The sequence below is a fragment of the Phaethon aethereus genome, assembly GCF_964289735.1.
Source record: "Phaethon aethereus genome assembly, chromosome: 2".
In the NCBI taxonomy this organism is placed as follows: Eukaryota; Metazoa; Chordata; class Aves; order Phaethontiformes; family Phaethontidae; genus Phaethon; species Phaethon aethereus.
Window position 1 is genome coordinate 44,788,427 of NC_138582.1, and position 26,930 is coordinate 44,815,356.

At 49.0% G+C, this 26,930-nt stretch overlaps 2 protein-coding genes across 2 annotated transcripts; both read right to left on the reverse strand.

The window, feature by feature from the left end:
• Nucleotides 1–7,018: 7,018 nt before the first annotated feature.
• On the reverse strand, nucleotides 7,019–9,355 carry LOC309402486 (transcription factor SOX-17-like; the record flags this gene model as incomplete). Its single annotated transcript, XM_081996330.1, has 2 exons — nucleotides 8,168–9,355; nucleotides 7,019–7,947 (listed from the first exon to the last, which is right to left on the reverse strand). Exons 1-2 carry the CDS (start codon nucleotides 8,463–8,465, stop codon nucleotides 7,019–7,021), a joined length of 1,227 nt encoding a protein of 408 aa, XP_081852456.1. The 5' UTR covers nucleotides 8,466–9,355.
• A 7,218-nt stretch (nucleotides 9,356–16,573) lies between these two features.
• Nucleotides 16,574–18,279, reverse strand: LOC309417394 (transcription factor SOX-17-like; the record flags this gene model as incomplete). The annotated part of the gene is made up of 2 exons (XM_082014893.1): nucleotides 17,723–18,279; nucleotides 16,574–17,502 (listed from the first exon to the last, which is right to left on the reverse strand). Exons 1-2 carry the CDS (start codon nucleotides 18,231–18,233, stop codon nucleotides 16,574–16,576), a joined length of 1,440 nt encoding a protein of 479 aa, XP_081871019.1. The 5' UTR covers nucleotides 18,234–18,279.
• Between the last annotated feature and the right edge of the window lie 8,651 nt (nucleotides 18,280–26,930).

Below are 26,930 nucleotides of genomic sequence, written 5' to 3' on the forward strand. Positions count from 1 at the left end.
ACATAGAGTATAGGTGACGCATGGTGGGAAGTTAGTAAGGAATGCTTTAGGTGCTGTAATGGAAATCAGACTCTTCTCACGTGGATGAAACATACCTGTCTCTGAGACTCCTTGCAGGAAGCTAAAAAAAGGCTGAAGGAGTAGAAGATCTTTTTCAGGCACTTCAATTTATGGCAACAAAATAACAGCCTTGTTATTTTTCACATCTCCTGTGGGGATTTCCAGACTATATACGAGTAGGTATAAACCAGCAGGTTATTCCCCAAGACATTGCCCCCACCTATTCAGGAACAGATCTTCTCCGAGGCAAAAAGCTTCAGCTTTGCATGTGGGTTTCTCCTTCTGCTTTCCAAGAACATTTGTAGTGAAATAACAGGAAATTTAGTCTGAGTATAGAAGTGATAGCACTTGTATCTTGACAAATTCTAGCAAGTTTTCCATGCATTAAATAGCTCTCTGCAGGTTTAACCTGTAATTCCAAATCAATGGTGAATTAAGTCTATTCTTTTTAAAGCAAGCCCAGGACATTGTGAAGCAAGATTCTTACATCAATATTAGTGAGTATCTTTGTAATATTACAATTTCAGACATCATACCCAATTCAAAAATATTAAAAATTCATACCTATTGCATTCATCTGATGCCAAATCTGCTTCACTTTGCTCATAGAAACCACCTGCTGTTTTCACTGTTGATTTTAAGTGAGAAAAGTGTTCATACATGGTCATATTGAAAGCATATGCATGTAATCAAGGAAATAGATGTAGCCTAGCTTACAGTAACTTACAGGAGTTATACTTTTCATTAAAATAATCAAAGCATAAAACAAAATCAAGACTACATAACCTGACTATACCTTAGACTGTTCTCCCGTAAGTAATACTAATCTGTGCATTTGAAACCAGAATTTGTATTGTATCGATCAATCCAAGTCCATGAATGCACAAATATTGGTTAACCTTTCCAGTTCATTTGAACACAACGCTTAGCCACAAAAACATATTCTAATATTCTTTATCTTTGTTCAACAGGGGACAAATTTTTGTTTTAAACAGGATGTGTGCAGGATAAATTTTGTTTCTAAACGGCAATAACAAGAAGCTTTAAAGTAAATCAGACACCGTAAAGTAATTCCACAATGCCTTGGAAAGAACCCAAGGCTCGCTAGTACCTAAATATATTAGCTATGGGTAAATGGAGCAGCCACCCTCAACGTGAACAATAACTATATCCCTCTGATAACTCCACAGAATACTCCATGAAATGAGTTTTCTCTCTGATAAGGAAAAATGTGGAAATTGATTTTCTCTGAACTATTGCTTATTAAAAATGCAGAACATGCTAGAATTTGACTTTAAACAACTAAATGGTAAAATTTAATGAAGAGCTTTGTTTCTAAAACCTTACTTCAGCATTTTTCAATGCCAGGTACACGGAATTATTTTGTATCACAGTACAGCTATGATATATAAATGAATTATTTAATAATTAGAGGAGATATCCATAACAAAAGAGCCTCAGCAGCTCAAACATTTTTACTTTGCTCATTACTGTTTCACTATAGGTGAAATAGATTCCTGTAACAAGTGTTCTGAAAGAGTCTGAAAACAGATGGAAACAGAAACTTAAAATTTATTTCATTATGAAATTCCTGGAGACTACATCAAGTTTCAGGACAATCACTGTTTTAAATTAATATCTCAAATGGCATTTCTACATGTGCATTAAAATGTTCTGTATTTTTCCTGGTGCTTTTCTTTTTGAGATTCTTTTTACTAAAGGACTCGTGAGATCATGATTAGTGTTTCAGTTTTATCTGTGTCAGGTGACATATACCATAGTCTTTGGATGTTTCAGTTTCTTTTTCTCAAAAGTTTGAAACTTAAGTCATTAATATTCTAAGAGCTGTGGCACTTTCAAATTGTAGAGATACATAAAAGTTATATTCATGCTCTAATTAAATCTAAGACATACACCTTATAACTACATTTAATCTCAAAAAAAATACAAAAGATAGAAGAAATAATGAGAGCATGCTACATTCTACTACCTGTTTTCCTGTTGCAAGGTCTTGCATGGACAGCAAGGCACCCAGTGACAAATTCCCTGTCTCTACACAACCATGTACCCATTTAAGTAAATACGTTTTTAAGTTATTGGGGTAAGCCAAGGTGCTTATTCATAATTTACCTGACAAGAAGTATAAATTAGCCCCTACTTAGGACTATGCTGCCATGGTTAAATTCTTTTTGCTCCACTAACTATCCTAGGCTTCTCCACTTCATACTGCAATCTGTAACCCAGAATTTAAAATTTATGTGTCAATTTACATTAATGTAGTAATCATTCCACATACAGCCATAAATACACTGGTCACTAAAACAATTAATATATTTCCCTTGTCTGAAAGTCCATATTCGTTTAGGAAAGATTAAGATGTTCAGTAAGTAAATCAATAGTTGTAAGAATATCTGCAAAGGGAACAATATCACTCTCACTATGTTAATATGGAAAGCAATCAAAGCAATGTGGCCTCTGTAGAACAGCTCTAAGGAACAAAATAAGTAATAAAATCTAATAAAATTATTTTTTATATATGATTAAAATATTTAAGAGCATCCACACCCTGATTTCCAACTTACCATACTGATGGTCATGGATGACCTTTGATTTATCATGACAGAAGAAAACACAGTCCCTTTAACAGTTCCAGAAACGTGCTCTGATAACCTGAGTTGATCAAGACAGCCAGAACCACCAGAGACTGACATGTACAACACTTACCAGCCCATAAACTCCTCATGCAGCAGCTCCAGGAAACCAACAATGAATCAGAGTGAGGTATGGTACTTCAGTCCGCAACACCCACACTTTGACATCAAAGTCAAAGTAGGCACTGCACAGGCAAGCCCCAGACACCCGAGAAGGAGCCAGGCAGCCACACAAACCAGCTTGGTACCCAGCACACAAGGGAAGCTGTTAACCACACTACACGTAACTGAGAAAGTGCTCAGAGTAGCCTGCGAATATAGGGCAAATTAGATTATCTCTACATAGGATTTTTTGAAAAATATTTGTCTTATTCTTGAACCAATACAGCAGTTATGTTCCTGTTCCTAAATTAGTGCCCACTTCTGGTAAATAACCCAAACGCCTGAGCAGTATACTTAGATGATGTTGAATGTGGTACAGATAGTGATGCCTGCAACTAAAGCAATCTCAGACTTTCCATTTCAAGAACATGAGGTCAGTTTTCTATAGCTTTAGTGACACATTTGGACTTTTCATCCCAGACATCTGTCTCAGAGTACAGAAGTTTCAGCTAAAACTGGTCAGAGATTTCTGAAAATAAGGTTAGAGAAAATATGTTCTTTCAACTGTATTAAATAAATCCTAGGACCCTTTTGCTGGATGGTTTTAATATTTAGCCTGGGATAGACATTGCCTCCCTGTCAAAGGTGTGACTACCATTGTCCTCTGTGAAAAGCTGCCCCAAGTTCTAAAGTTGAAATTGTAAAATTGAAACTATATAAACTCTAAAAAGCATGATGAGGAGCACTGGACCATGAAATGTGAAGCAGGAAGGCAGAAGCAGCAGGTCATAAAGATGGAGCTACCTCATGGGCTAAGAGCTGACATCAACAGTGGGAGGAGAGAGGAAAGAAGAGGAAAGATGAGGAGACATAATAAGATAGGAAAAAGGGCACAGTTTGCGCAAGAACAGTCAGGAGATACAGAGGAGCAGGGATTAGTATAAAGAGAGTGGGGAACTATGAATAGGAAAGAAGAGAGCATTAAAAAAAAAGCAAAGCTATTAAGGGACAGAATATGGGTACAGACAAAGGGAAAAAGCTTGGTATTTTGAGAATAGAATGAGGACATACAAGCCAGGTAGGAGTGTTTAGGCTGTTACAGAAAAAGAGAAATACTAATGTGAGCAACAAAAGGAACATAAACTAGGCAAAGAGTATGGTAGAAGGAGACTGTAGCAAAAGGAGAGGTACAGAAAAGACAGAGGCAAAGTTGTCATTCCAGAAATGGGAACTGAACCAATTATTTCACAGCCCTGGCACCATTTTGTTGTCCTGCGCTATTATCTCAAAAACCCATTGACAATGTTGCTCCTCAGTCTTCACCTTGTGGCAGGTCAAAATACAGGCTCATACAGCAGGAAAGGTTAAATGCTGTTATTTGATGAGGCATTCCTCAGTCACTGCTTCATTTCATGCAGGTGATGGACAAAGTTCTAGAAAGAAAACACTATTAGAAGGCAGACAGCAAATGAAGAAGGGAACAGCAAGAGAAGGGGTCAAATGAGGCAGGAAAATGGTCACCTGAAGGTTAAGGCAATTTCACGATACTTTCAAGAACTGTACCCTGTAAACACGACAGTCACAGAGTTCTAGGTAATAACAGGTTGCCTTTAAGATTGGTTGCATTGCACCAGTCTCGTTGCACCAGTCAGTTTGGGATGGGGTGCAGAAGCGTTGAGCTCTCAACTGCAACTGAAGGCAAGGGGACTGCGACTTGGGCAGGAAGAAGTGCTGTAAGTGCTTGAATTACAGAGCGTTTTGGTTTCAATCTTCATGTATCATTCCTGTGTAAGATACGGATTAACTGAGTTGCAGTTTGTATTTGTATATGTCTATTTATGTATATGTATACACATATACATGTATGTAAATTTGTATATGATTTACAATTAATGCCTGTATCATAACATTACTCACTAAAGGTTGATTACAGCTGCCCGGGTAACCTTACTTCTGGAAGTTCTTTGATTAACCTTACTTTGGGATTTCCTAAATTAAGCTTACTTTCCTTCCTTCCTTTTCTTTTATTGGAGGGTTTTTTTTAATCTTATAACATAATTCAGCTAGGCACTGTGGCTATAACACTACTGTATTATAAAAAAAAATTGAGTCTTGGGACATCTGTAACAAATCAGTATCAGAAAAAAAGCAATACAAAATTTGTATTATTTCAATACCTAAGCATCCATTCAGAGTGTAAGTATCTAATGTTTTTCTTTGCTATTCTTTTGGGCCTTTTAGAACAACATTTGTGCAATGGCATGAGCAAGAGCACCTCCTACGGTTTTAGGAGTCCACAACTGAAGGAATGTGACTACCACAATGGTCATCACAAGGGCTGGTCATCTGAGAGCCACAACTGGACCTGTTCAACCACAGAGTTTTCACTGTTGTTAAACTTGTACTATCCTATAATTGTAACATGTGCAATGTTTCTTTCCAGACAACTACATCATATTAAAATGTCTATGTTGTTTCTAAAACACTGACATACATGCAGTCTTATTTCCCACCTTGCACCCAACACCCTAGCATTAGCATTAGAAACTTGACACTGGCCTTTACACTTTCCTCATTGTAAAGCTGAGGGAAAGAAGATGTTAAAACAATACGAGGCAACCACCATTTCAAGTGAACTTTTTCAATATTACACTTACATGCAGTTAAAAAATGTCACCGAAGTCAGTGGACACAATCAGGGTTTCTTCTGACCTAATAAAATTACACTTTCTGGGTTAATAAATAAAACATTATCTGCTCAAGTATGTTTCTACTAGATTATTTGTTTGAAAATAATGCAGCTGGCTCTGTGTACATAACAGGTGTTCAGAAAATGGTCATTATAATCTAATTTTTATAAAACCAAGCATGGATTAAACAAATGGAATTTTTGCTGGATTTCTTCATCCACAAGTCGGTAGTCTAAGAATCTGGTGCAAGATAAAGTACATTTACCTAAAAATATTTATATTATGAATGTCATTGATATCACTTTTGAACTGTCATTTGCAAATTAAAGTATTTGAAATTCTCTACTACAACTGCTGTAGGTTGACCCCAGACAGCATCTTCCAAATGGAAGAGAGACATCAGAAGTGTTGTTAGCTTTATGCTTACCTGACAGTTATGATGGAAGAGATGTAGTTGTACTCTTGCACCAGCAGAAACATCACAGAGCAGTACAGCTGAACATCCTAAAAAATGCTCCTGTTTTAATGGCCAATTCATACTAGCAGTTTATTGAGAGCAATTAAAATGAGCATTTGGGCTGATTTGGTTTTTCTCAACTGATACAAGCCTGAATCCAACAACACGAAGTGGCCTAAACCTACTCGAAGGTAGGTTACATGGCAGAAAGTAAAAGAATTTGTAAATACGGTACCAATGTTATGTATGACTCATTTGGTTCAAAAAGAAATTACTAGATAAAGCAAAATCCCCTTTATATCTGCAAGTATCCAAACCCAATGAGCTTCCAAGCACACTTTAAAATTAGTATCCCAAACTTACCTAGCTTCTTTTAGTATAGAGACTACAGCTTAAGGGACATTTTTCCCAATGCATTAATGACAATTCAAACTCTAGTTGGCACTTACAAACCAGAAAAAAACCACCTACAAAACTCACAGTTAAGTGCAGTCACATATTCTGTACTCCAAGAGACAGACAGCAGCACAAGTCCAGCCATTCAGCTCTGTAAGAGGAATATAGCCACCCTGGGAACAAACTTCTTTGGTCCTGGAGACCATTTTAGAGCCATTGCCATGATGAAAGTGGCATACAGTATCTGCATTTGCTTTACTCCACCTTAGGGCATGACTGATTTAACTTCAGATTAGTCTCCCTAAAAGGCCATAGGGCCAAGAAGAATGACAGAAGCAGCTGTACATAAATTTATTTTCCTGAAGAACAAAAAAAAGATAAATATAGTTGAAACAAGGTAATAACAATGTGCTGTGGGCAAACAAGTAACGGTGCTGATGTTGCAAGAACAGTAAGTTTGTCATGGATGTAAAAAGATGTAACATGCTGGCACACCAGTCGAAAAACAGATTGAACCATGCTTTTAATCTGCACCACAGCAGCATATTTAAGCCCAGATGGGGTTTGCAAAACTCCCACGATAAGATTCAAATAAATTACATAAATAGGAGCAGGGCCGGGTGCCTCCCTGCCAGTCCGTGCCATGCCCCCGAGCGAGTCCCTCACACGTCGGGGTAGCTGCAGTAGTAGACGGCGGTGCTGGCGTCCGACACGGCCGAGGAGAGGGGCCCCGCGCCCTCGGGCGCCGGCAGCCCCGCGGCGTCGTGGCCGGCGAAGGGCAGCCCCAGCTCGGGCTTGCAGGCGAAGCGCAGGTACTGCTCGAACTCGGTGCGGTCCACCTCGCCCAGCAGCTCCTCCTGCGGCAAGTGCTCCAGCGGCTCCCGGCACGGCGCCGCCTCGGGCGGCGGCGACGGCTGCCCGACCGCCCCCGGCGGCAGCGGCGGCGGCAGCGGCGGGACGCGCCCCGCGCCCGGCGGCTGGCACGCCTGCCCGTAGTAGGCGTGCAGCGGCGCCGGGCAGCCCAGCAGCCCCTGCAGCGAGCCGCCCGGCCCCAGCGCCTCGCCGGGCGGCAGGTGCCGGCGCAGCGCGGCGCCCGCCGGGCCCTCGGCCGCCGCCGGCGGGTACTCGGCCGCCGGGTGCGGGGCGTAGCCGTAGGGCGCCAGCGCGCACTCCTCCTGCAGCCCCGCCGCGAAGAACGGCGCCTCGCTCTCCGCCGCGTCCAGCGGCGACGGGTCCGGCGTCGGCAGGCCGTAGCCGTCGAAGGCGGCGCCCAGCGGCGGACAGTCCCGGTACTGGCCCGCGCCCGCCGCCGCGTAGCCCTGCTCGGCGTAGGGCAGGCCCAGGCCCTCCACGCACATCCTGCCGCCACCGCCGCCGCCCGGGGCCTCGCTGCCCAGCCCGGGCCCCGCCGCCTCCGCCAGGCCGTGCTGCAGGAAGCCGCTCTCCACCCGCTTCAGGCGCTTCACCTGCTTCCGCCGTCGCGGCCGGTACTTGTAGTTGGGGTGGTCCTGCATGTGCTGCACCCGCAGCCGCTCCGCCTCCTCCACGAACGGGCGCTTCTCCGCCAGCGACAGCGCCTTCCACGATTTACCTGCATTTTGCACGACCACCGTCAGACCGGCCGCCCACCGGCGGGCGCCGCCGCCCCCGCCCGCAGCCCGGTCCCCGAGCCCCGCGGCCTCACGGCAGGCTCCGGCGCGCCAGCAGCCCACGGCGGGGCCCCGCCGCCGCCCACCCGCCCGCAGCCCAGCCCCCGAGCACCCTCCGCCCGCCGGCACCCCCCGGGACCCGCCGGGACACCCCGCGCTCACCCAGCATCTTGCTCAGCTCGGCGTTGTGCAGGTCCGGGTTCTGCTGCGCCAGCCGCTTGCGCTCGTCCTTCGCCCACACCATGAAGGCGTTCATGGGCCGCCGGATCCGCGCCTCGCTCTTGCCCCGGCCGCCCGCCGCGCCCGACGGCGCCGTCTCGCCCTTCGCCTTCGCCTCGCCCAGCGGGCTCAGCGACTCTGCCCACGGGCAGGGGCCCACGGCCGGCATCATGACGGGCAGCGAGCACCGGCCCTGCGCCTGGTCGTCGCTGCTGGCGTAGCCCGCATCGGGGCTGCTCATTTCGGGACGCGCCGCCGAGGCCGAGGGCTGCGGCGGGGCGGGGCGGGCTCGGCGCTCGGACCCCGGTGGCTGCGGGCGGCCGCTGGCGCCCGGCCCTATTTGAGCCGCGGCGCGGCCAATGGGGCGGCGGGGGCGGGGGGAGCGGCCGCGCTGGGGGACGGGGGCGGTGGCTCCCACGGCGGCGCGGGGCGGCCCCGGGGCTCCTCCCGGCACCGGGGTAAGTCGCCACCGCCCTCGCGCCTCCCGCCCCGCAACGGGCTGCTCCGCGGTGACAGCGCGGAGGTTCCGCCGTGCGCCCGCGCTCCCAGCCGCAGCGGCGGAGCACCGCGCGGGTAGAGGGATTTCTTCCCGCCTGGCTGCCAGCGCCCCCGCCCCGCGGGCTCTCTCTCGCCTGCCTCGGTGCTTCGTCTCCTCGGCATGCTGCTGCCAGTGAGTCACAGCGTGTTCGCAATGCAGCCGACCCCCGGAAAGTTTATCGGAGTATTTCGGAAGACAATACTGTTTGGTTTTCCCTCAAAAGGTCTTTTGGGGTTTCTTTTTTTCCAACTACTTTTACTGCTGCCCGGCTGCCATCGTGGTGAGCGTGGTCCTTATAAATGCGACGTGATGATCAGCCGTAACAATTCTTCCGTTTTAAGCTTTCTAGTACTTGATCCAACAACCCGCTTTTTCCACCGCGCACCATGGAAACTGTTTCATCAGCGCCCTGTATCGTGCGGGGTGAACGCACAACCCCTCTGCCCACAAGCCGCCCCCAGCCCTTTCATGACTCCGCGTACATTTGTTGCGCCGTTTTCTCCTGCCGTGCACCTGTGGAAGCCGAAAGCAGCCCTGCCTTTACACATGAAATTGCAGCTTCTAAGGATAACGCCTTTTTTTTTCCTCCAAGAAAGCGCCTTTTTCCGTGTGGGCCTCTCTGCGCCGGGAGCGCGGCGGGGACGGGAGGGCTGTGTTCCCGCCGCGGTGACTCCCGGGCGGGGAGCGGGTCTGGCAGCCCCTCGATAGCCCGCTGCCCTCTGCGAACCCTCCTTCGCTCCAGCGAGCGACAAGGGAATTTTTTAAGGCATCTTCCAAATTCTTGCCCGCTAGCTCTCTGTTCGAGTTTCGCTTGAAGTCGAGACTAAGTAATTTTGTGTTAGTTCTTAGGAAAGAACAGCGCTGCGGTCAGTTATTTAATCCCTCGTCCTCCGCATGAGGTGCGGGACTGGGAACCCCGAAAAGCGAATACAAACGCCTGCAGGCTGGGAAGGGGCCGGGGGCGGAATACATACTCGGGGAACGATCAAGCGGCCATTTAATGATAATGACGGTGATGATGTCAACTTAAGTTTGACAGAAATCAGTTCCGACACAAATAAGCTGAATATATTTATATTAAAACGCGTTGAACTGCAGGAAAGAACAGCTTCTCCGCCCAGTTTTTCACACACACATAAAAATTATCACTTGTATTCTTTATGTACGTATTTTAAATTTCCCTAGTGTCGAAATACGCAGCCGCCCCGTTCTGGGAGTCGAAAAAAATGCAGTCTCCCCCGACCGGGAGTCGAATTTTAGGGACAGATCTGACATCCTCAAGGACAGGGGCAGGGGGGACAGGACCTGCCTTTCAACGCCGAGTTTCTGGGTCGCCCCTGCGGATCCTCCACCCTCAAGGCTGCGCCTTCCGTACCAGCCCGGTTAACCGGGGAACAGGCGCCCGCCGTCCCTGCCCGGAGCGCGCTGGAGACGTGGGCGCCGAGTATTTGGGCAGGAGACAGGCAGTCCCACAAGCACGCTGCAGGTTTTCTTCGGCACCCACGAAATTGGTCACGGGACCGACCGGCGAGCTGGGGTCACATCACGCAATTCAGTCGCAAGACGTAAAAATCTGACCGCATGAGGTCATAGGCCCTGTCCCATAAAGCGACTCTACGGATCATCGTCGCCATCAGCAGCTCCCCTGAGTACTAACGATTTCCGAGTGCCAAAAACAGAGATTCGGCAGCATAAAGAAAGGACGTTAGGAGAGGCGGCTAGTAAATCACATACTCCTCAAAATAAGAGTGGCTTTGAAACGAGTTACAGAAGTAATACGTAGTGAACATGTAATTCCACCCGGTCTTCAGCCTCGGGACGCCGCAAGCCCTGTGGGATACGGAGATCCGGAGCGAGAAGAGATCATCAGTGTCGGCAGCAGCGGGGTCCGGGGAGCTGTGCACCCCTCTCTGAGCAGGCAGGGGAAACAAGTTAACTTACCCTTTCCCTACACGAGTGCCAACCGCCGTCATAACCCCTCATTTTCAAGGGTGGAAACCGCTTATTCCCGCCGAGAATCGTTTTCTTTTCTTTCTTCAGAAGGTGTGGGCTTTGGGGTTGGGTTTTTTTGTTGGGTTTTGTTGTTGGTTTTTTTCCAGCCCAATGAATAAAACCGAGGATAGCTTCAGCAGCATCCAAACTGGAGAGAATTCACTCAGCTGTCACAACAGGAGCAAGGAGAATTGCACAGCTGCTCTTGTTCCGGCGTCAGGATTCACATTTTAGTTAAAATCTCTTTATGCCACGGACTTCCTGTGACCTCCTGAGTGAATCATTCCGGGTGCATTGCGTACTCTCAAAGTATCAAAAAGTAGCAGCCTGCGAGGGGTCTTAGCTGGTCGGTGCACTGCGGTAGCTGCAGGGACAGCGGCCGTATTTAACAGCCTCTGTTCAACCACACGGAAGGTGAAATAAATTGTCCTCTTTTTGTAGACTGGAAACTGAAGCAGGGCGATCGAGCTCTGACCTTGAAGGCCTTTAATTAGTCAACACATTAATTGTCCGTTTAAGCATGTGTGGGTGCGCGAGTACTGGAATTTACAGAGCTGTCCGTAAGACGGGGCACTCGGTGCAGCAGCACAGAGATAGTTAGCCACCGTCAGGCCCGGGCGCACACCGACACCGAAGAAGAGGACCCGAGGAGATATTTGCACCGCTCCTCTGTCCTGTCTGAACCGTCGGACCATTGCAACCGAACGCGGCAGCGGGTCTCCAGGGAAAGCCAAGCCCGCGGGGCTGCGGGAGGCCGCGCCGCCGGCTCTCACCACGGGCTGCGAAGAGCGGGTCCTGCCGAGCCGCAGGCAGAGCCGCGGGGGACACGGGTGGGAGGTCCCGGGAGGGGATGGACGGCACGCCGTCAGTTGTTGTAACGCCGGGGACCTAAGCTGCCCTGCCCCGGCCCGCCCGGCCGCTTCGGCACAGCGCTGCTTTCGTTTAGGCTTGTCGCAAGGTCGCATCGAGCTGCCACTGCCGCCCGGGCCAGCTGTGCCCGCCCTGTTTGCAGAGGTACCGTTACGCACTCCTGCGTGGCTGGCTGTGGTTTTCACTACTCCTTCCCGCGTGGGCATGCTAAAAGCAGAATTTTTGTATGCCTTTCACAGGCGGCGTAACCCGCGGGGGAGACTGGGGAGGTACCTATGCCAAAACAAGAGTAGGGTCGCCACGTCAATCCATAAAACTTGCCTACAAGGAGCAATTCTGCAGAGTATTGCTGCTAATGTCTTCCACGGATTAGTCTCCAATTTGAAAAGCATACAGCTACCAGAAACGGACAGAAACTCGCAGAGTTAAGGTTGTTTTTTCAGAGCGCAAGACCGCTGCCCCTGACGTTTCCAGTCCCAGCTACTCTCCGCCTGCGAGTGTTTTTATTCTCGCCTCCCGACTTCTCCCCTCCACCTGCCCCGTGCAGAGGGATCTTGAGCTGGTTTTAATTCAGCACCTTCGCCTGAAACCTCTTTCCTTCAGACTAGGCCTACTTACTTTTCTAGCGATTTACCTAAGTAATAGAGAACACGCGCACACACACAAAAAAAGAAGAAAACTCCGATTTGCAGTGCGACACCCACGTATGGAGCTTGGCTGTGTTAGGAAAAACCGAGATCCGACTACGGACCTCTTGAGACACGATGAATTGGCAAGAGAGGGACAAAAAAAGAGAAGAACTGGATCCCTTTTGGGCACAAGTGGCCGGCGTGAGCTGCAGAGAGCACTCGCCGTCCCTGTGGGAAGGGATCTGAAGACGCTGCCCCGCTAAAGCCGTCGTTCAGCGGGAGAGCGGCTGCTAGAGCGGCGTTTAGAGATGTCCCCTCCGCCTTTGCGGTGGAGCGAGGAGCAAACTAGAAGCGCCAAGAGAAGAGCGGGTGCGGCTTCCAGGGAGGCAACGGCCCGGGGTGTAGTGTCGGGAACGGGGCGGCAGTGGCAGACCCCGACTCTGCGTGAAGAGCAGGGCTGAGTGAAGAGGCATCTCGGCCTGTGGCACATGCCTGCAGCCTTCTTCACAGCCTCCCGAGGCGGGCAGCGACCTCTTCCGCCGCCTGACCGCCGGAACCGTGCCAGGGAAAATAGTCGCGAAAGATAATGAACCTGTTTTGGGTCCTTCTTTTAATGCCCTTGTGGTAGGTTGAGCCTGGTTGGACGCCGGGTGCCCACCAAAGCCGCTCTATCCGGCCTTGGTTTCTCGGCTGGGCGGGGGAGAAAAGCTATAACGAGCAGCTCATGGGTCAAGATAAGGACAGGGAGAGATCACTCAGCAGTTACCGTCACGGGAAAAAGACTTGACTTGGGGAAACTAGTTTAATTTATTGCCGGTCAAACTCGGAGTAGGATAATGAGAATTAAAACCTAATCTTAAATTACCTTTCCTCCACCCCTCCCTTCTTCCTGGGCTCAACTTCGCTCCCGATTTCTCTACCTCCCCCTCCCCGAGCGGCACAGGGGAACGGGGAATGGGGGTTGTGGTCAGTTCGTCACATGTCTCTGCTGCTCAGGGGGAGGACTCCTTACACTCTGTCCCTGCACCAGCGTGGGGTCCCTCCCATGGGAGACAGTCCTCCACAAACTTCTCCAGCGTGAGTCCTTCCCACGGGCTGCAGTTCTTCACGAACTGCTCCAGCCTGGGTCCCTTACACGGGGTGCCGTCCTTCAGGAACAGACTGCTCCAGCGTGGGTCCCCCGGGGGGTCACAAGTCCTGCCAGCAAAGCTGCTCCAGCATGGGCTCCTCTCTCCACGGGTCCACAGGTCCTGCGTTCCAGCATGGGCTTCCCAGAGGATCACAGCCTCCTTCGGGCATCCACCTGCTCCGGTGTGGGGTCCTCCCCGGGCTGCAGGTGAAGATCTGCTCCAGCGTGGAGCTCCATGGCTGCAGGGGCACAGCCGGCCTCACCATGGTCTTCCCCATGGGCTGCCGGGGAATCTCTGCTCCGGCGCCTGGAGCCCCTCCTGCCCCTCCTGCTGCCCTGGCCTGGGGGGCTGCAGAGTTGTTGCTCTCGCGTGTTCTCACTCCTCTCTCTAGCTGCAGTCGATGTGCCGGTTTTTTTCCTTAAATAATGCTACCAACGTCACTGATGGGCTCGGCCTTGGCAAGCAGCGGGTCCATCTTGGAGCCGGCTGGCATTGGCTCTATCGGACACAGGGGAAGCTTCTACCAGCTTCTTAAGGAAGCCACCCCTGTAGCCCCCCCGCTACCAAAACACTGCCACGCAAACCCCATTAAACCCGATTGTCGTGGGCACTCATGGGAAGTGGGGAAGGTTTAACGTTTTCAAAAGGCCTGCAGGACAGGTTTGGGTCTATATATACAATTTAGAGTCGGAAAGCCAAGACATGCTCTGTGGAACGGAGCTTCAGAAAATTTTGCTCCAAGTATATTGGCAGTGCATAAACCTGCCACATTTTAGACATGTTAAAGAATATTCTGACAGTTCTTCTCACAGGAAGGGGGAAAAAAAGGCTACATATCTGGATACATACCAGAAAATAATGCTCCTTAGATTTAAGTCTGCAAAAGCTCAAAGGGTGCAAAGGGTTGTTGCAAGATCTGCCTATACATTATCACCACACACTGTTTGGCACCCAGGGCTGCTATGCTGGCCAACCCTTTTTACAAAACCTATATATTTATTTAATACAATTTATTGTCAATCACTTCCGGTATTACTATAAAAAATAAGTAGATGGTTTTCAACCTTCATCGTGAACCCGCTTTTACAGTTTCAAGTTTGCTTCAGCTTTCAACTGTCTGACAAGTTGGGGTGAAGGAGAGAGGAGGGGAGCAAAACCTGTACCTAATCGAAAAATGACTAGAAATGCTGGCCAAATTTATCAACAGCCTAATAATGCTTTATTTCCAAAAACAGCTAAAGCGATTTTCCTCCAGAATGCCTGAACGTGTGCGAAAAGAGCAAAACGAATTTCATTTAATCCTGTGAATTAAAACCTCATAATAAAAGGAAAACCCAACCAACACAAATCTGTTGTTTCTCATGCATATTTCAATCTGTGCTTAAGAACACGTTATAAATTTTTCCAAATTAAAATATCAAGAAGACATCTAATGTCCTTGTCCTGAGGTACCGCCTCATTCAGGAATACATCACTTTTCTCGTGTAAGAGGGGTGAAGAGTGGCAGGGAGGGTATTTGAGATGTACCTCAGAGAACTGAAGACTGTTTGAAAAGTAAAATGGGAAAAGTCAGAAACTAGCGGGCAGATTGTTTTACAGAATACTAAGGGTTTGAACGCGCTTTAATTCAACACATGCTAACAGTATGCAATTACATAGTCAATTTTTGCCAACGAGGCTATGCTCGCAACTCGCTGACCGAGCCAGCTTGCACCTGGCTCGGTGTACGCTCTTTTATCTTTCGCCGGTACAAACATAAGCCTTTTTAAATGTAATTTCAAAATGCACCCAATTTAACTTCCCGTCCTCGTGGAAGACAAGTTAATCAGTGGGCAAGTCTGCCACTTCGGCATCGGCCCCCTCCTCCCAAGGGCTCAGTTCCAGAGCTTTATCTTAGGAAGCAAACGACCCAGATGACTGTTCCCCCTCCCGCCGATTTCGGTAATAAATGTAATGAATTTATCAGTCCCACCCCACAGCTGGACTCAGCCCTACCATCTAAATGAAAACGCCTTTTTTTTTCCACGGAAGTTGAACTGCAGAGCGCGTATTTATCAATCACAGAGCTATTTCTATTTCCAGTCATGACGACATAGTGCAAAGAATCTCCGCAAGAAAGAAAAGGTTCTTTGACGTACGCTCGGAGGTGCTGCCGTGCTGGGGTACCCGAGCGGGCGGCTCCCGGCCGGCCTCCCCCTTTAGTATAGGCTCCTGTCGAAATTTTTCACTTTGAACGCCGATTTACTGCTCCCCTTCTCCGCAGCGAAGATCTGGTATCCCCCGCTGCCACCCCCTTCCCGGACGCAGTAAGGGCAGCGACTGGGACACGAAAGACATTCTCGCCGGGGAGGTGCTGGAAGTAGCGCTTACTCGGCCCTTGCAGCAAGGCACTATTCTTAATGGCATCCAGTGTGGCCACGGTTACATTAAAACCAGACCCAAACCCTAACCTACTTCGGTAAGAGCTTTCCTATAGTCATTTCACACTTGAACTATAAAACAGGTCGCCTTTTTTTGTTGTTGTTGTTATAATTCAGTCACATTAAACAACCGTCTAAGAAACCACAAATGAAGTTTAAAAAGAATCATTAAAGGATAGCATGGAATAGACAGTTTCTGAACGCTTAAATTTTTGTTTATAATTTGAGCAAAAGAGACGGAAGAAGACAATGTCTACAGAAAGGGAGACAGGACCTAATTCGTAGTCGAAGGGACATTAGTAAGAGTAGTTTAAAAAGCAATAATAATCGATAACAGAGGACGATAACAGATCGTTATCGAGGACAGAAGACAGACAGATCTCCTCTCTTTGAGGAGATACCAGCGACCAGCTTTATTATTTTCCCTTTATTTGTAAAAGTGCAAAATTACTCTGTACAAATCCAACATATAAAAACCAGCACTCTGTACAACATTATAAAAGCGTAAAGATCTCTGACAAGATCTCAGAAATCGGATTCCACGTCTGTAACTAGTATCACGGTTCCACAGCAGGAACAGTTCTACATGTCACTGTCGAGCAGCGATGGCAAGACCTGCACCGCCTGGACAGCGAGACAGCACGTCGCCTTTTAAACCTCGAGCAGGTCACAGATACCCTGTCAGTTCTCAAGATTCAAATAAATTACATAAATAGGAGCGGGGCCGGGTGCCTCCCTGCCAGTCCGTGCCGTGCCCCCGAGCGAGTCCCTCACACGTCGGGGTAGCTGCAGTAGTAGACGGCGGTGCTGGCGTCCGACACGGCCGAGGAGAGGGGCCCCGCGCCCTCGGGCGCCGGCAGCCCCGCGGCGTCGTGGCCGGCGAAGGGCAGCCCCAGCTCGGGCTTGCAGGCGAAGCGCAGGTACTGCTCGAACTCGGTGCGGTCCACCTCGCCCAGCAGCTCCTCCTGCGGCAAGTGCTCCAGCGGCTCCCGGCACGGCGCCGCCTCGGGCGGCGGCGACGGCTGCCCGACCGCCCCCGGCGGCAGCGGCGGCGGCAGCGGCGGGACGCGCCCCGCGCCCGGCGGCTGGCACGCCTGCCCGTAGTAGGCGTGCAGCGGCGCCGGGCAGCCCAGCAGCCCCTGCAGCGAGCCGCCCGGCCCCAGCGCCTCGCCGGGCGGCAGGTGCCGGCGCAGCGCGGCGCCCGCCGGGCCCTCGGCCGCCGCCGGCGGGTACTCGGCCGCCGGGTGCGGGGCGTAGCCGTAGGGCGCCAGCGCGCACTCCTCCTGCAGCCCCGCCGCGAAGAACGGCGCCTCGCTCTCCGCCGCGTCCAGCGGCGACGGGTCCGGCGTCGGCAGGCCGTAGCCGTCGAAGGCGGCGCCCAGCGGCGGACAGTCCCGGTACTGGCCCGCGCCCGCCGCCGCGTAGCCCTGCTCGGCGTAGGGCAGGCCCAGGCCCTCCACGCACATCCTGCCGCCACCGCCGCCGCCCGGGGCCTCGCTGCCCAGCCCGGGCCCCGCCGCCTCCGCCAGGCCGTGCTGCAGGAAGCCGCTCTCCACCCGCTTCAGGCGCTTCACCTGCTTCCGCCGTCGCGGCCGGTACTTGTAGTTGGGGTGGTCCTGCATGTGCTGCACCCGCAGCCGCTCCGCCTCCTCCACGAACGGGCGCTTCTCCGCCAGCGACAGCGCCTTCCACGATTTACCTGCATTTTGCACGACCACCGTCAGACCGGCCGCCCACCGGCGGGCGCCGCCGCCCCCGCCCGCAGCCCGGTCCCCGAGCCCCGCGGCCTCACGGCAGGCTCCGGCGCGCCAGCAGCCCACGGCGGGGCCCCGCCGCCGCCCACCCGCCCGCAGCCCAGCCCCCGAGCACCCTCCGCCCGCCGGCACCCCCCAGGACCCGCCGGGACACCCCGCGCTCACCCAGCATCTTGCTCAGCTCGGCGTTGTGCAGGTCCGGGTTCTGCTGCGCCAGCCGCTTGCGCTCGTCCTTCGCCCACACCATGAAGGCGTTCATGGGCCGCCGGATCCGCGCCTCGCTCTTGCCCCGGCCGCCCGCCGCGCCCGACGGCGCCGTCTCGCCCTTCGCCTTCGCCTCGCCCAGCGGGCTCAGCGACTCTGCCCACGGGCAGGGGCCCACGGCCGGCATCATGACGGGCAGCGAGCACCGGCCCTGCGCCTGGTCGTCGCTGCTGGCGTAGCCCGCATCGGGGCTGCTCATTTCGGGACGCGCCGCCGAGGCCAAGGGCTGCGGCGGGGCGGGGCGGGCTCGGCGCTCGGACCCCGGTGGCTGCGGGCGGCCGCTGGCGCCCGGCCCTATTTGAGCCGCGGCGCGGCCAATGGGGCGGCGGGGGCGGGGGGAGCGGCCGCGCTGGGGGACGGGGGCGGTGGCTCCCACGGCGGCGCGGGGCGGCCCCGGGGCTCCTCCCGGCATCGGGGCAGGTCGCCGCCGCCCGGCGCGAGCGGCGCTGCCCCCGCCCCCGTGAGTCGGAGACTGGGGGCGTTGTCGTTCGGGGGGAACCGGCAACGCACTCGTAGGCGGCGCTCGGATTTCGGCCCCGCTCCCCGGCACGGCAGCCGAGACCGGCCCTCGAGGCCGTGCGCTTACCGCGCTGTCATCGGGCAAATGCCCACCCGTCACCGTCAACCCTGAGCAGTGGAGTCACGAAAGAAGCGGAAGCGGCAGATCTTTTCCAGCCGTACCTGGTGCCCCGTCACACCCGCAGAGACACGAGGGGCTGCTTTTGTCGCCAGACCTGGAACGTAACGAGTCACCATCTCTATGTCACGCTTCAGCTCCCTACCCTCTAGTGCTACCTTAGCATACTTGACCTCGCAAGCCCGTGAAAGGTGTAACCTGCGTGGGGCAGCAGGACACTGAATCCACAGTAAAGCCTGTGACATGTGTCCTGTCCCACTTTTTCATACTGGGTAATAAAGTTATTCACTACACGCCAAAGGCGCAAGTATTTATTCTCTGCAGCATAAGTTGACTTAGTTATTATTTAAGTCGAGCTTTGCAGCACGTGTTGCTTGTTGCATTGCTTTGTCCAGGATTTCTCTGATTTGCCTGAAGAAATAAACTGTAAATTCTAGCAGATGTCTGTAGAATACCCCTCACTTCAGAATAAAGACAAATTCTATCTTGTTACCATTTATGTTCTTCTTTGACATACAGACTAATGTAAAATGCGGAGTTTTCACGGGCGCTCTGATTAATATTTGCATTGTTATGTAGTGCTATTAAATGCATCAATGCTTATTTGAGAAACCGCCGAGCTTTAAACTGAAGATCAAAGAGGTTTATTTGGTTAAGGACACCTTTTGTTTGGGTAGCCGCTTCGATCAAATAAACCAATAATGTCAGAATTCGCGCTGAAATTAAATGAATGAAGCCGGCATCAGCATTAACTAATTCTCACATTGAATTTCCTGTTTCGTACAACGTAAAACCTGCTTCTTTACACTTGGCAACCAGCAGGTATTCGAAAAAGAAGAAAAACGCAGTGGCGAGAAGTAGATGCCCGGGTTAACACCGGGGAGGACAATTCTCGAGGCACATGTGCGTCCGTGCCTTCTGCTCCCCTCTCTTTGTTATGGATTATAAACAGGCCATGTCTTTCCAGACCGATGGTATCCTGTATTTAACCCTGTTGCGAGGAGTCGAAACCATTGCCAAAAGAGTAGGATCTGCCTAAAACCAAGCGAAGAGAAGGTTTTAGGTTTTGTTTTTCTGTTTAAACCCACGCGCGAGTCCGGCACAACGAGTGGCAGGGGTTCAAACAGCCCTGCCGTTCTTCCTCATATCAGATGCTGTAAAAAGGAGGTGAAAACAATGTTCCTACACATATGGATATGTACATTGATCTCATACTAGTGGATCATAACACCGTTCTTGCGAAAGTATGATGCATTTTGAATGGATTGGAAAACAAGTTAATGGAGGCGTACGCCGTTTGCGAAGCCGAGAGTCACCGCACCGCTGGCGGTAACAGCCAGCAACGCTCCTTAGGAATTAAGTGCTTTTTTCAACCGTTTTTAGTCCAGCGCCTCTGGGACGTTACCTTAGGGCGTACCTTTTTAAGGCTGGCGTGCCAGTGACTTCAGTTTTATGGCTGAGGTTGTGACATTTCCCGACCCGACGTGCAAGGACTCAGAGCCCTTAACCCGAGGCCGGTTGCCTGGGGACAGGTCGCGCACCGAAGCACGGCTGACACCCAGAGAAAATTCGGAATTAAAGTGAATCAGAACCGTGTCTGAAGCAAGTTCATGCGGGAGGGAAGTGTGCACATTTTTCCCTGTCGAGAACAGAACACTCAGCTGAGCGAAGAAAGCAAGAGAGCTTCCAAGCAAAACAGAAATGAAGAAGGGCAACAAGCGCGCTGCCCCAACGAAGTCGGTGCGTTCCCAGTGCCTTCCAGGTCGGTTCCCAGCTCACGCCCTTTTACTGACTCGGACAAAACTGACTGCCTAGGAATTTAACGCGCAAGAGAGAGCGAGCATTACCTTTTACACGACCTGATCTTGTTAAAACGTCAAAGCGTCCCTTTTACTCTAGTTAGCAGAAAGATTTTCGTGAGCCAAGGGAACAAATCCTGCGAGACCTCGCACTGAAAAAGTTGAGCGAGTAGAGGGACAGCTTACAAACACACTTTACGGCAGTTTTGGGGCTGTAATTTCCAGCAGAAAAGAAAATGTTTTTTCTATATAATGAACATGAGATAATAAACTAAGCAAACTGCCGCTGACTTTGTTTGAGAAATTTGTCTGAACTGTTTCTACAGCTCATTGATCTGGGATCAAAGAAAGAAAGGTGTGTTTTGAATCTAAGCCGAGAAAGTAAAAGCTCCCTGGTTTGTACAGAAAATGTTGGCAGTTTGTGACCCTTTCTGTGCCCCCGGTGGCATAAATAGATCATCTCACGGCTTTTCTTGCTTTCTGTTTCGACTCTTTAGGTATTTTTGAACCGTAACTCTAAAGCACCCCGCACAGCGCTGATTCTGACTCAAGTTGCTCTCTCTGCTTCCACCTCACTCCCCTGAAGCGCTTAGTTAAGGAGCTTCTTCTGACGCTCCCGAAACTTTCGTGGTCGCACGACTCCTGGGGTCATTCGTTAACTTTCCCAACCTAACAATGCCGCCGAGAGTTCATCCTTCTGATTTATTGACCTTTTAAACCGGCGGTACACAGCGCGGGGGCGCGGAGCGGGGATCCTCCGGCGAGAGATGTGTTTCTATTTCGGGTCCATTACAGAGCGCGGTGTTGGAAGTGGTGCTCCCGGCGTTATCAGAGCCGACCACAAATGCCACATGAAAAGCAGCAAACATCCGGAGGGTTTCCTGCAAATCGAGCAGTTTCTCAAGACAAGAGCCTTTTTTTTTTAAACGTGTATTTAAAGGCAACACGCTTTGCCTCTTTAGAGCAGTTCAAAACCACTAAATGAAAGCAGCCCAGCCCGACAAGGGTTCATAGTGCAAGAAATCTTCCCCGAATTAAGACTTTGCGTTAGGAAGGTGTGTGGAACAGGGAGGTCCTGGTCAGGAATGAGCCTCTATCGAACGGAAAAAAATCAACCCCCCCCCAAACTGAAAAATGTCCCTTTCAGAAACTCTCTAACTATCGAAGCAACGTTAACTATTTCACAACGCAGTAACAGTCCCCAGCATCTAAAAAGTTACCGGCTCCTCTGTGTCAGCTTAATCTGCAAATTGCGTTCTAGCAAACGCACACAAAGACCCAAACCCGCAAAAAGCTTGCTGCTCATGGCGGCAGGCAGCACCCAGAGCGGAGCCGCCTCGGTGGAAACACGCCCCACAGCCCTGGGCTCGGCAGCTGCGGGGGACGGAGAGTGGGCCGGGGGAGTCGCACGGCCCCGCACTCTGAGCCGCCTGCCTCTCTGCGAGGCGCTTCGGGCTGTGTTAAGCAACGGTGCCCTCCTCGCATTTCGGGACTGTGGGGCGCCCGGCGGGCGGAGAGGGACGTGCGCGACTCCCACTCCGAGGTAAGAGCGCTTTCGCCTCCCGGCGGACACGAGTGGGGGCCCCCCTACCCCGCGCTTGCCCAGACGGCAAGCGGGCCGCCAGGTGCCCCCCTGCAGCGCGGCCGGCGGGCTCTGGGCCGGGCATGGCGCGGGCAGGGCCGGGCAGCAGGCAGCGCAGCTCCCCTGCCCCGCAAGCTGTCCGCAAGCCCCGGCTTACCCGGGGGGACGCCCGCCTTCCCGTAGCCCTCTCTGGGGAGCGGGGGAGAGCCTCTGCCGTGCCTTCTCCTAGGAAGGAGTTAATTCCGCTGCTGGCGGGGCTCTTGGGCTTGGCTTCAATGTGACGCCTTCCCTACCCCCGTCTGAAGACATCAATCAAATGTATGGGGATCCACGGGAAATGAGATGTTTAACTGACACGAGTGCTGGGTACTTCTGCAATATCTATTCCAGACAGAGAATACGTGGACCCAAACAAATCCCAACAAAGTCAATGGCAAATGCTGCTCAGTTTAAGTGACATTTGAATTTCCAGGAAGCCTGGAAAGGGCACTGTCCTCAAAGAAACCTGTAATCTAGATCCAAGGCCCATCACCCATTATATTAATCATTTGATCTACTCTTTTTATATAAATTCACAAGACTAAGATCACAGACCTGTTGTGTTTTTCTCTGTAAAATGAACTGGCAGCAGTTTGACTGCATAACGAGTTCCCAACTTCATTACAGTTCTGGTGCCCTTTGGTTTGAGGGTGAGTTGCATAGGACCACAAAGCAGTACCATAGCTGGGGCCAGGTAGAACCCCCCTACACTTGAACTTCCAAGAACAGAAATACTGTTAGTTTTCATGCTTAGGTACATACAAGTCATTAAAAAAAAAAAAAAAAGAAAAAGAAAAAAGAATGCTTTATACAATGCTGGAGCCATTCCAAAAGATCAGGGATCTGAACCGAACTAAACAATTTGGCCTAGCCTCTGTTTGTATTTATACTGGTTTTATGTCAGCAGAGCTACTGCGGATTTGTACTTAATGTAAGATGTATTCTGAAATGCTAGATGCTAAAGTAATGGCTTAGTGAAGGACAACTCATGGAACTGTACATTTAAAAAGCTGACTCCAGTCACACTGGAGTGAAATAAATTTCTTCGTTGGCATCACTCAGCTCCCAGAGTATCCTTAACACAGACTGAAGAACAAATGACATGAGGGTGGGCTATACTACTGCATGTAATGCTACTGTAGTCTTCTAGTGTATATTTATATATTCCTTTCTTTAGTAGGTAGCAATATTTCACAGTAATTTCAAAGTGTAAAGTACTTTGTCTTCAGCCAAAACAAAATTGTTGTATTACGCAAATGAGAAAGTAGCTGGGCCTGGAGCTGGGCAGTTAGTGTTCCATCTTGCCAGTTACTTATGATCACAGAAGAGATCATCTGGGATTTTAGCATAAGGAAATAATCCTATGCTAGCAGTTTAGCAGAGCTATGTTGGTGATAATAACAAAATTATTAAATGATAATGGCTAAATCCAAATGTTGATGGCTTGCCATCTGCAGTTCTGATGAATCAGAAGTGATGAACAAGTAAAATCAGACAAAAATTAAGAACAGATTTAAACCCTCAACAACACTGATGCTGAAAAGATGGACAATGAGATACATTTATTTTTCACGAAAAAGTCACCAATCTCCTTTCCTTCCCTGATATTGGACACAATGGTAATGTTGTTAAAAAATATCTGTTCTTACATGACCAAAAAGGGCATTCTTTATAACCAAGGCATATGAATACAAAATTTGATGCTGCTTTTGCAAACCAAAATACCAAATTTTTTAAGGTTGTAATTTTAAAATTTGCCCAGTGTAAATGCCCTGGATTTTCATTGTATCTTTGCAGTTACATTCAGTGAGTAAGTGCACTACAACTTTTGACATCTCACATTTATCTAGATAAATAAACTACAAAAAGAAAAAAATTGTGCAGTTAGAATGTTTGGGAAAAGAATTTGGTTTCACTTCTTGATAGCTGCAAGTGTTAGGTTTTCTGATATTTATGTTCCTTAATTACACTTAGTGCACAACTCAAATTTTAATTTTAATATTAATTATCTTAATACTATTTTATTATCTTAATATTAATTAAGATTCTGATAGTGTTCCATGGAAACATCACATAAACTTGTAAATGATAAGAAAAAGACACCAGCACGTCTTCCAAATCCAAAGCAGTCAATGTGATCATGTTTCTAACACTAGTTACCAAACTTGTAGCACTTCCAGTGGCAGACACATACCTGTTTTACAGGGCACAGCGTAAATTTCTACAATTTTTCTGCCTACAAGCCATTAATATTCAATATTCTGAATACCTTTGACTTCCACTGAGCAGTGAGAGAGAAGGGAACTCAGCCCCTCATGGGATCATGCCTGACACAGCTAGCAACTTTAAATAAAAAAGACAACTAAGCTGCAAAAACCTCCAAGCTAAGTTGAGCAATACAGGTTTTTTTTGATCCAGTCATTATTACTTGGGCTTGAGATATGTTTAGCATTATCTAGCTGCAGTTACGCAGTCACACCTATTTTCCTTGCATGGCCTATTTCTGTTTGACTAAAACCTAAGAATCAAAAGTCCCCTTTCCTCCTCCTTTGTCCCCTTAACATCACCTTTTTATCTCCACAATACCCTTTGAAGGGTATTTACTGAAAGGATGAGAGTGCAGTTATCACACAGAACTGAAAACTTAAAAAAAAAAAAAGTCCCAGGAGTTTCAATAAACCTACTCTGTAGCTAGATCAAGAGGTAGTAGCTAGATGACTCCTACTACAAACAACCTGCAAGATCTAAGACTATTTCTATCCAGCTATCTCCAGTTCACCAGTTCCATTAAGATGGGATGCCTGTTTAACTCTAGATGTAAATGTTGCAAGAACATTTAATTTAGAAATGTTGCTGCAATGATAAATTTAACGACCTTTTCAGCTTTTAAAAATTCAATGAAATCTTTAGGAGACAGTTTATGTAGTGCCTAGGTGTACCGTGTTGACAGCCCTCTACCATTAAAGCCTAGAGATGTTTGAATTGATGAAGCAACGTGGATGACTACAAAGCTTTAGTTTCTGGGTTTACATGTGTATAAATATAGTTGCTACAAAAGAAAGCATATTCGTGCGTTTTTGGTTCAGACCAGCATGCTGCAAAAAGTGAAGGTAATAAGTCATTCAGCACAGGATAAACGAAAAAATGCCTAAGAAATATTAACCACCTACATTGGTAATTTACCAAGGCCAGAGTTAGAGCTAAAGCACATGAAAAATTATCTTACACAACTGTAATAACTAACTTGCCACAGGCATCTCTTCCCAGCAGTCAGTCTCCTAGCCTTCCCCCCAGTTAGTGAAAAATTGCAAGATTTACTATTGCAAGACCTATGCCACTTCAGAAAAGATAGATGAGTGTTGACAGTTGCCAGCCACACTTTATATGCCAGTGCATGTGGCTGCTCAAGTATTGTGACAGTCCATTTAAAAATAAACTCTGAACTCGGACAAGCCAAAACACCTTGGTAGTTCAGTTGACAACCACGTAACCACTCACCAGAGGGAGCCCATTTTCCCCAAAAGCCAACATCTGTAGCACAGCCAACCTGCTACCTGCTGGGGCCTCAGAACTACCCCCCTAAAAACTCTACAGCTGCTGGGAGGAGCAGCTGCCAGCTAAGGGAGCCCCACAGACATCCCGTGAACAGGAAAGTACAGCACTGCAACGGGTTATGGAGCTGCTTGATTAACACTTTCTGCAGCCCAGGAGGTACTTGAATGAAGAAGATGCTACATTTGCTTTTCAGATGGAATGTTTCCGAGGGAAACCAGTCATGTATCTGCAGTATGTCACTGACAGATGTAAACGTTTTATATTGTACTAGGTAGCCTTCACGTCACTGTTTGTTAGACTGTATTTGTGATATATTGCTGTTGAATACTTTAAGCTAGGTTCTTGCAAGAAAAGTACTACTTTTTGAATAGAAAAATAAAAACTTTTCAAAGACAGACACTTCTCACTTTATCTTTCCTCAAGGGGAAGAACCAGCCTTCTAATGTATTAGTAGTTCTCATATAGTCTTTAAAGGCCAACTGAAAAATTTTGGTAATCTAACTTGCATTGCAACTAAGCACAGAAAAAAGTCTGAGTTCACAGCTAGCATGTCCTGTCCAGGAAGGACCTGCAGCTCCTTCCAGGGCTAGATTGTGTATGTATGAGCAGTGTTTGGAACAGGGCATAATATAGAAGTTTCTTGGCAGCTTTCAGAACCCAACAGCAAAAGTTGTTTTTTTGTTGTTTTGGTTTAGGGTTTTTTTTAATCTTAGGCCAGCTAAACACAGTAAAACTACCCTGTTGCCTATCTAAACAGGAAAACCTTGCTAGTGAAGATGTAATTACATCAGCAAGCACGCTTTTCTGGCACTAAAAGATGACCTACGGTTGCATACCTCCTGGTACCTGTCCTCTTTTTCCTTCAATATAATGAAAAATTATTAAGTTACTAGTTTTGCTTTTAGTGCCTTCTTTGTTCTTCACATGCTTGATTCTCAATTACTGATTAATACATTTCCTCAGCATTTTTCTTTTTGCAGAAACTCCTAGCCAGCAGTCAGTAGATGCCACAGCACAGACCTGAACTACTGATAAGTGAAAACCAAATGACATTGATTATTTCCTTTCTGTAAAAAGCAAATCTATTGGTGCAATCAGTTTTTATTAGAGGGGGGCAGACTTTTACATCTCCATTTCAGGTTTGCAACAGTGTAGTCACACATTTTTTGCCACTTGTCAGACTAATTCAACAGCAAAATCCAAGCAACAAAAATTTGATCCGGGTAAGTAATAGTTGTACATAAGTTGGTAATTAATTGTTGTTGTTGTACGAATTATTTCAAACTACTTCTTAGGATTTTCTTTGCAGCCTGTAGCTTCAGAAACATCCTGAAATACTCATTTTTATTTAAATATGTGATTACAGAACTAAGGCTGGATATGTCACCTGTCTTTGGAAGGGTTCCATATTAAGGGGGACTCGCTGGTCTGACAACTTTCCCTAACCTTAAGATACAGCACTGGCTAGACACTAGCCTATCAGAACTTCACTTTACA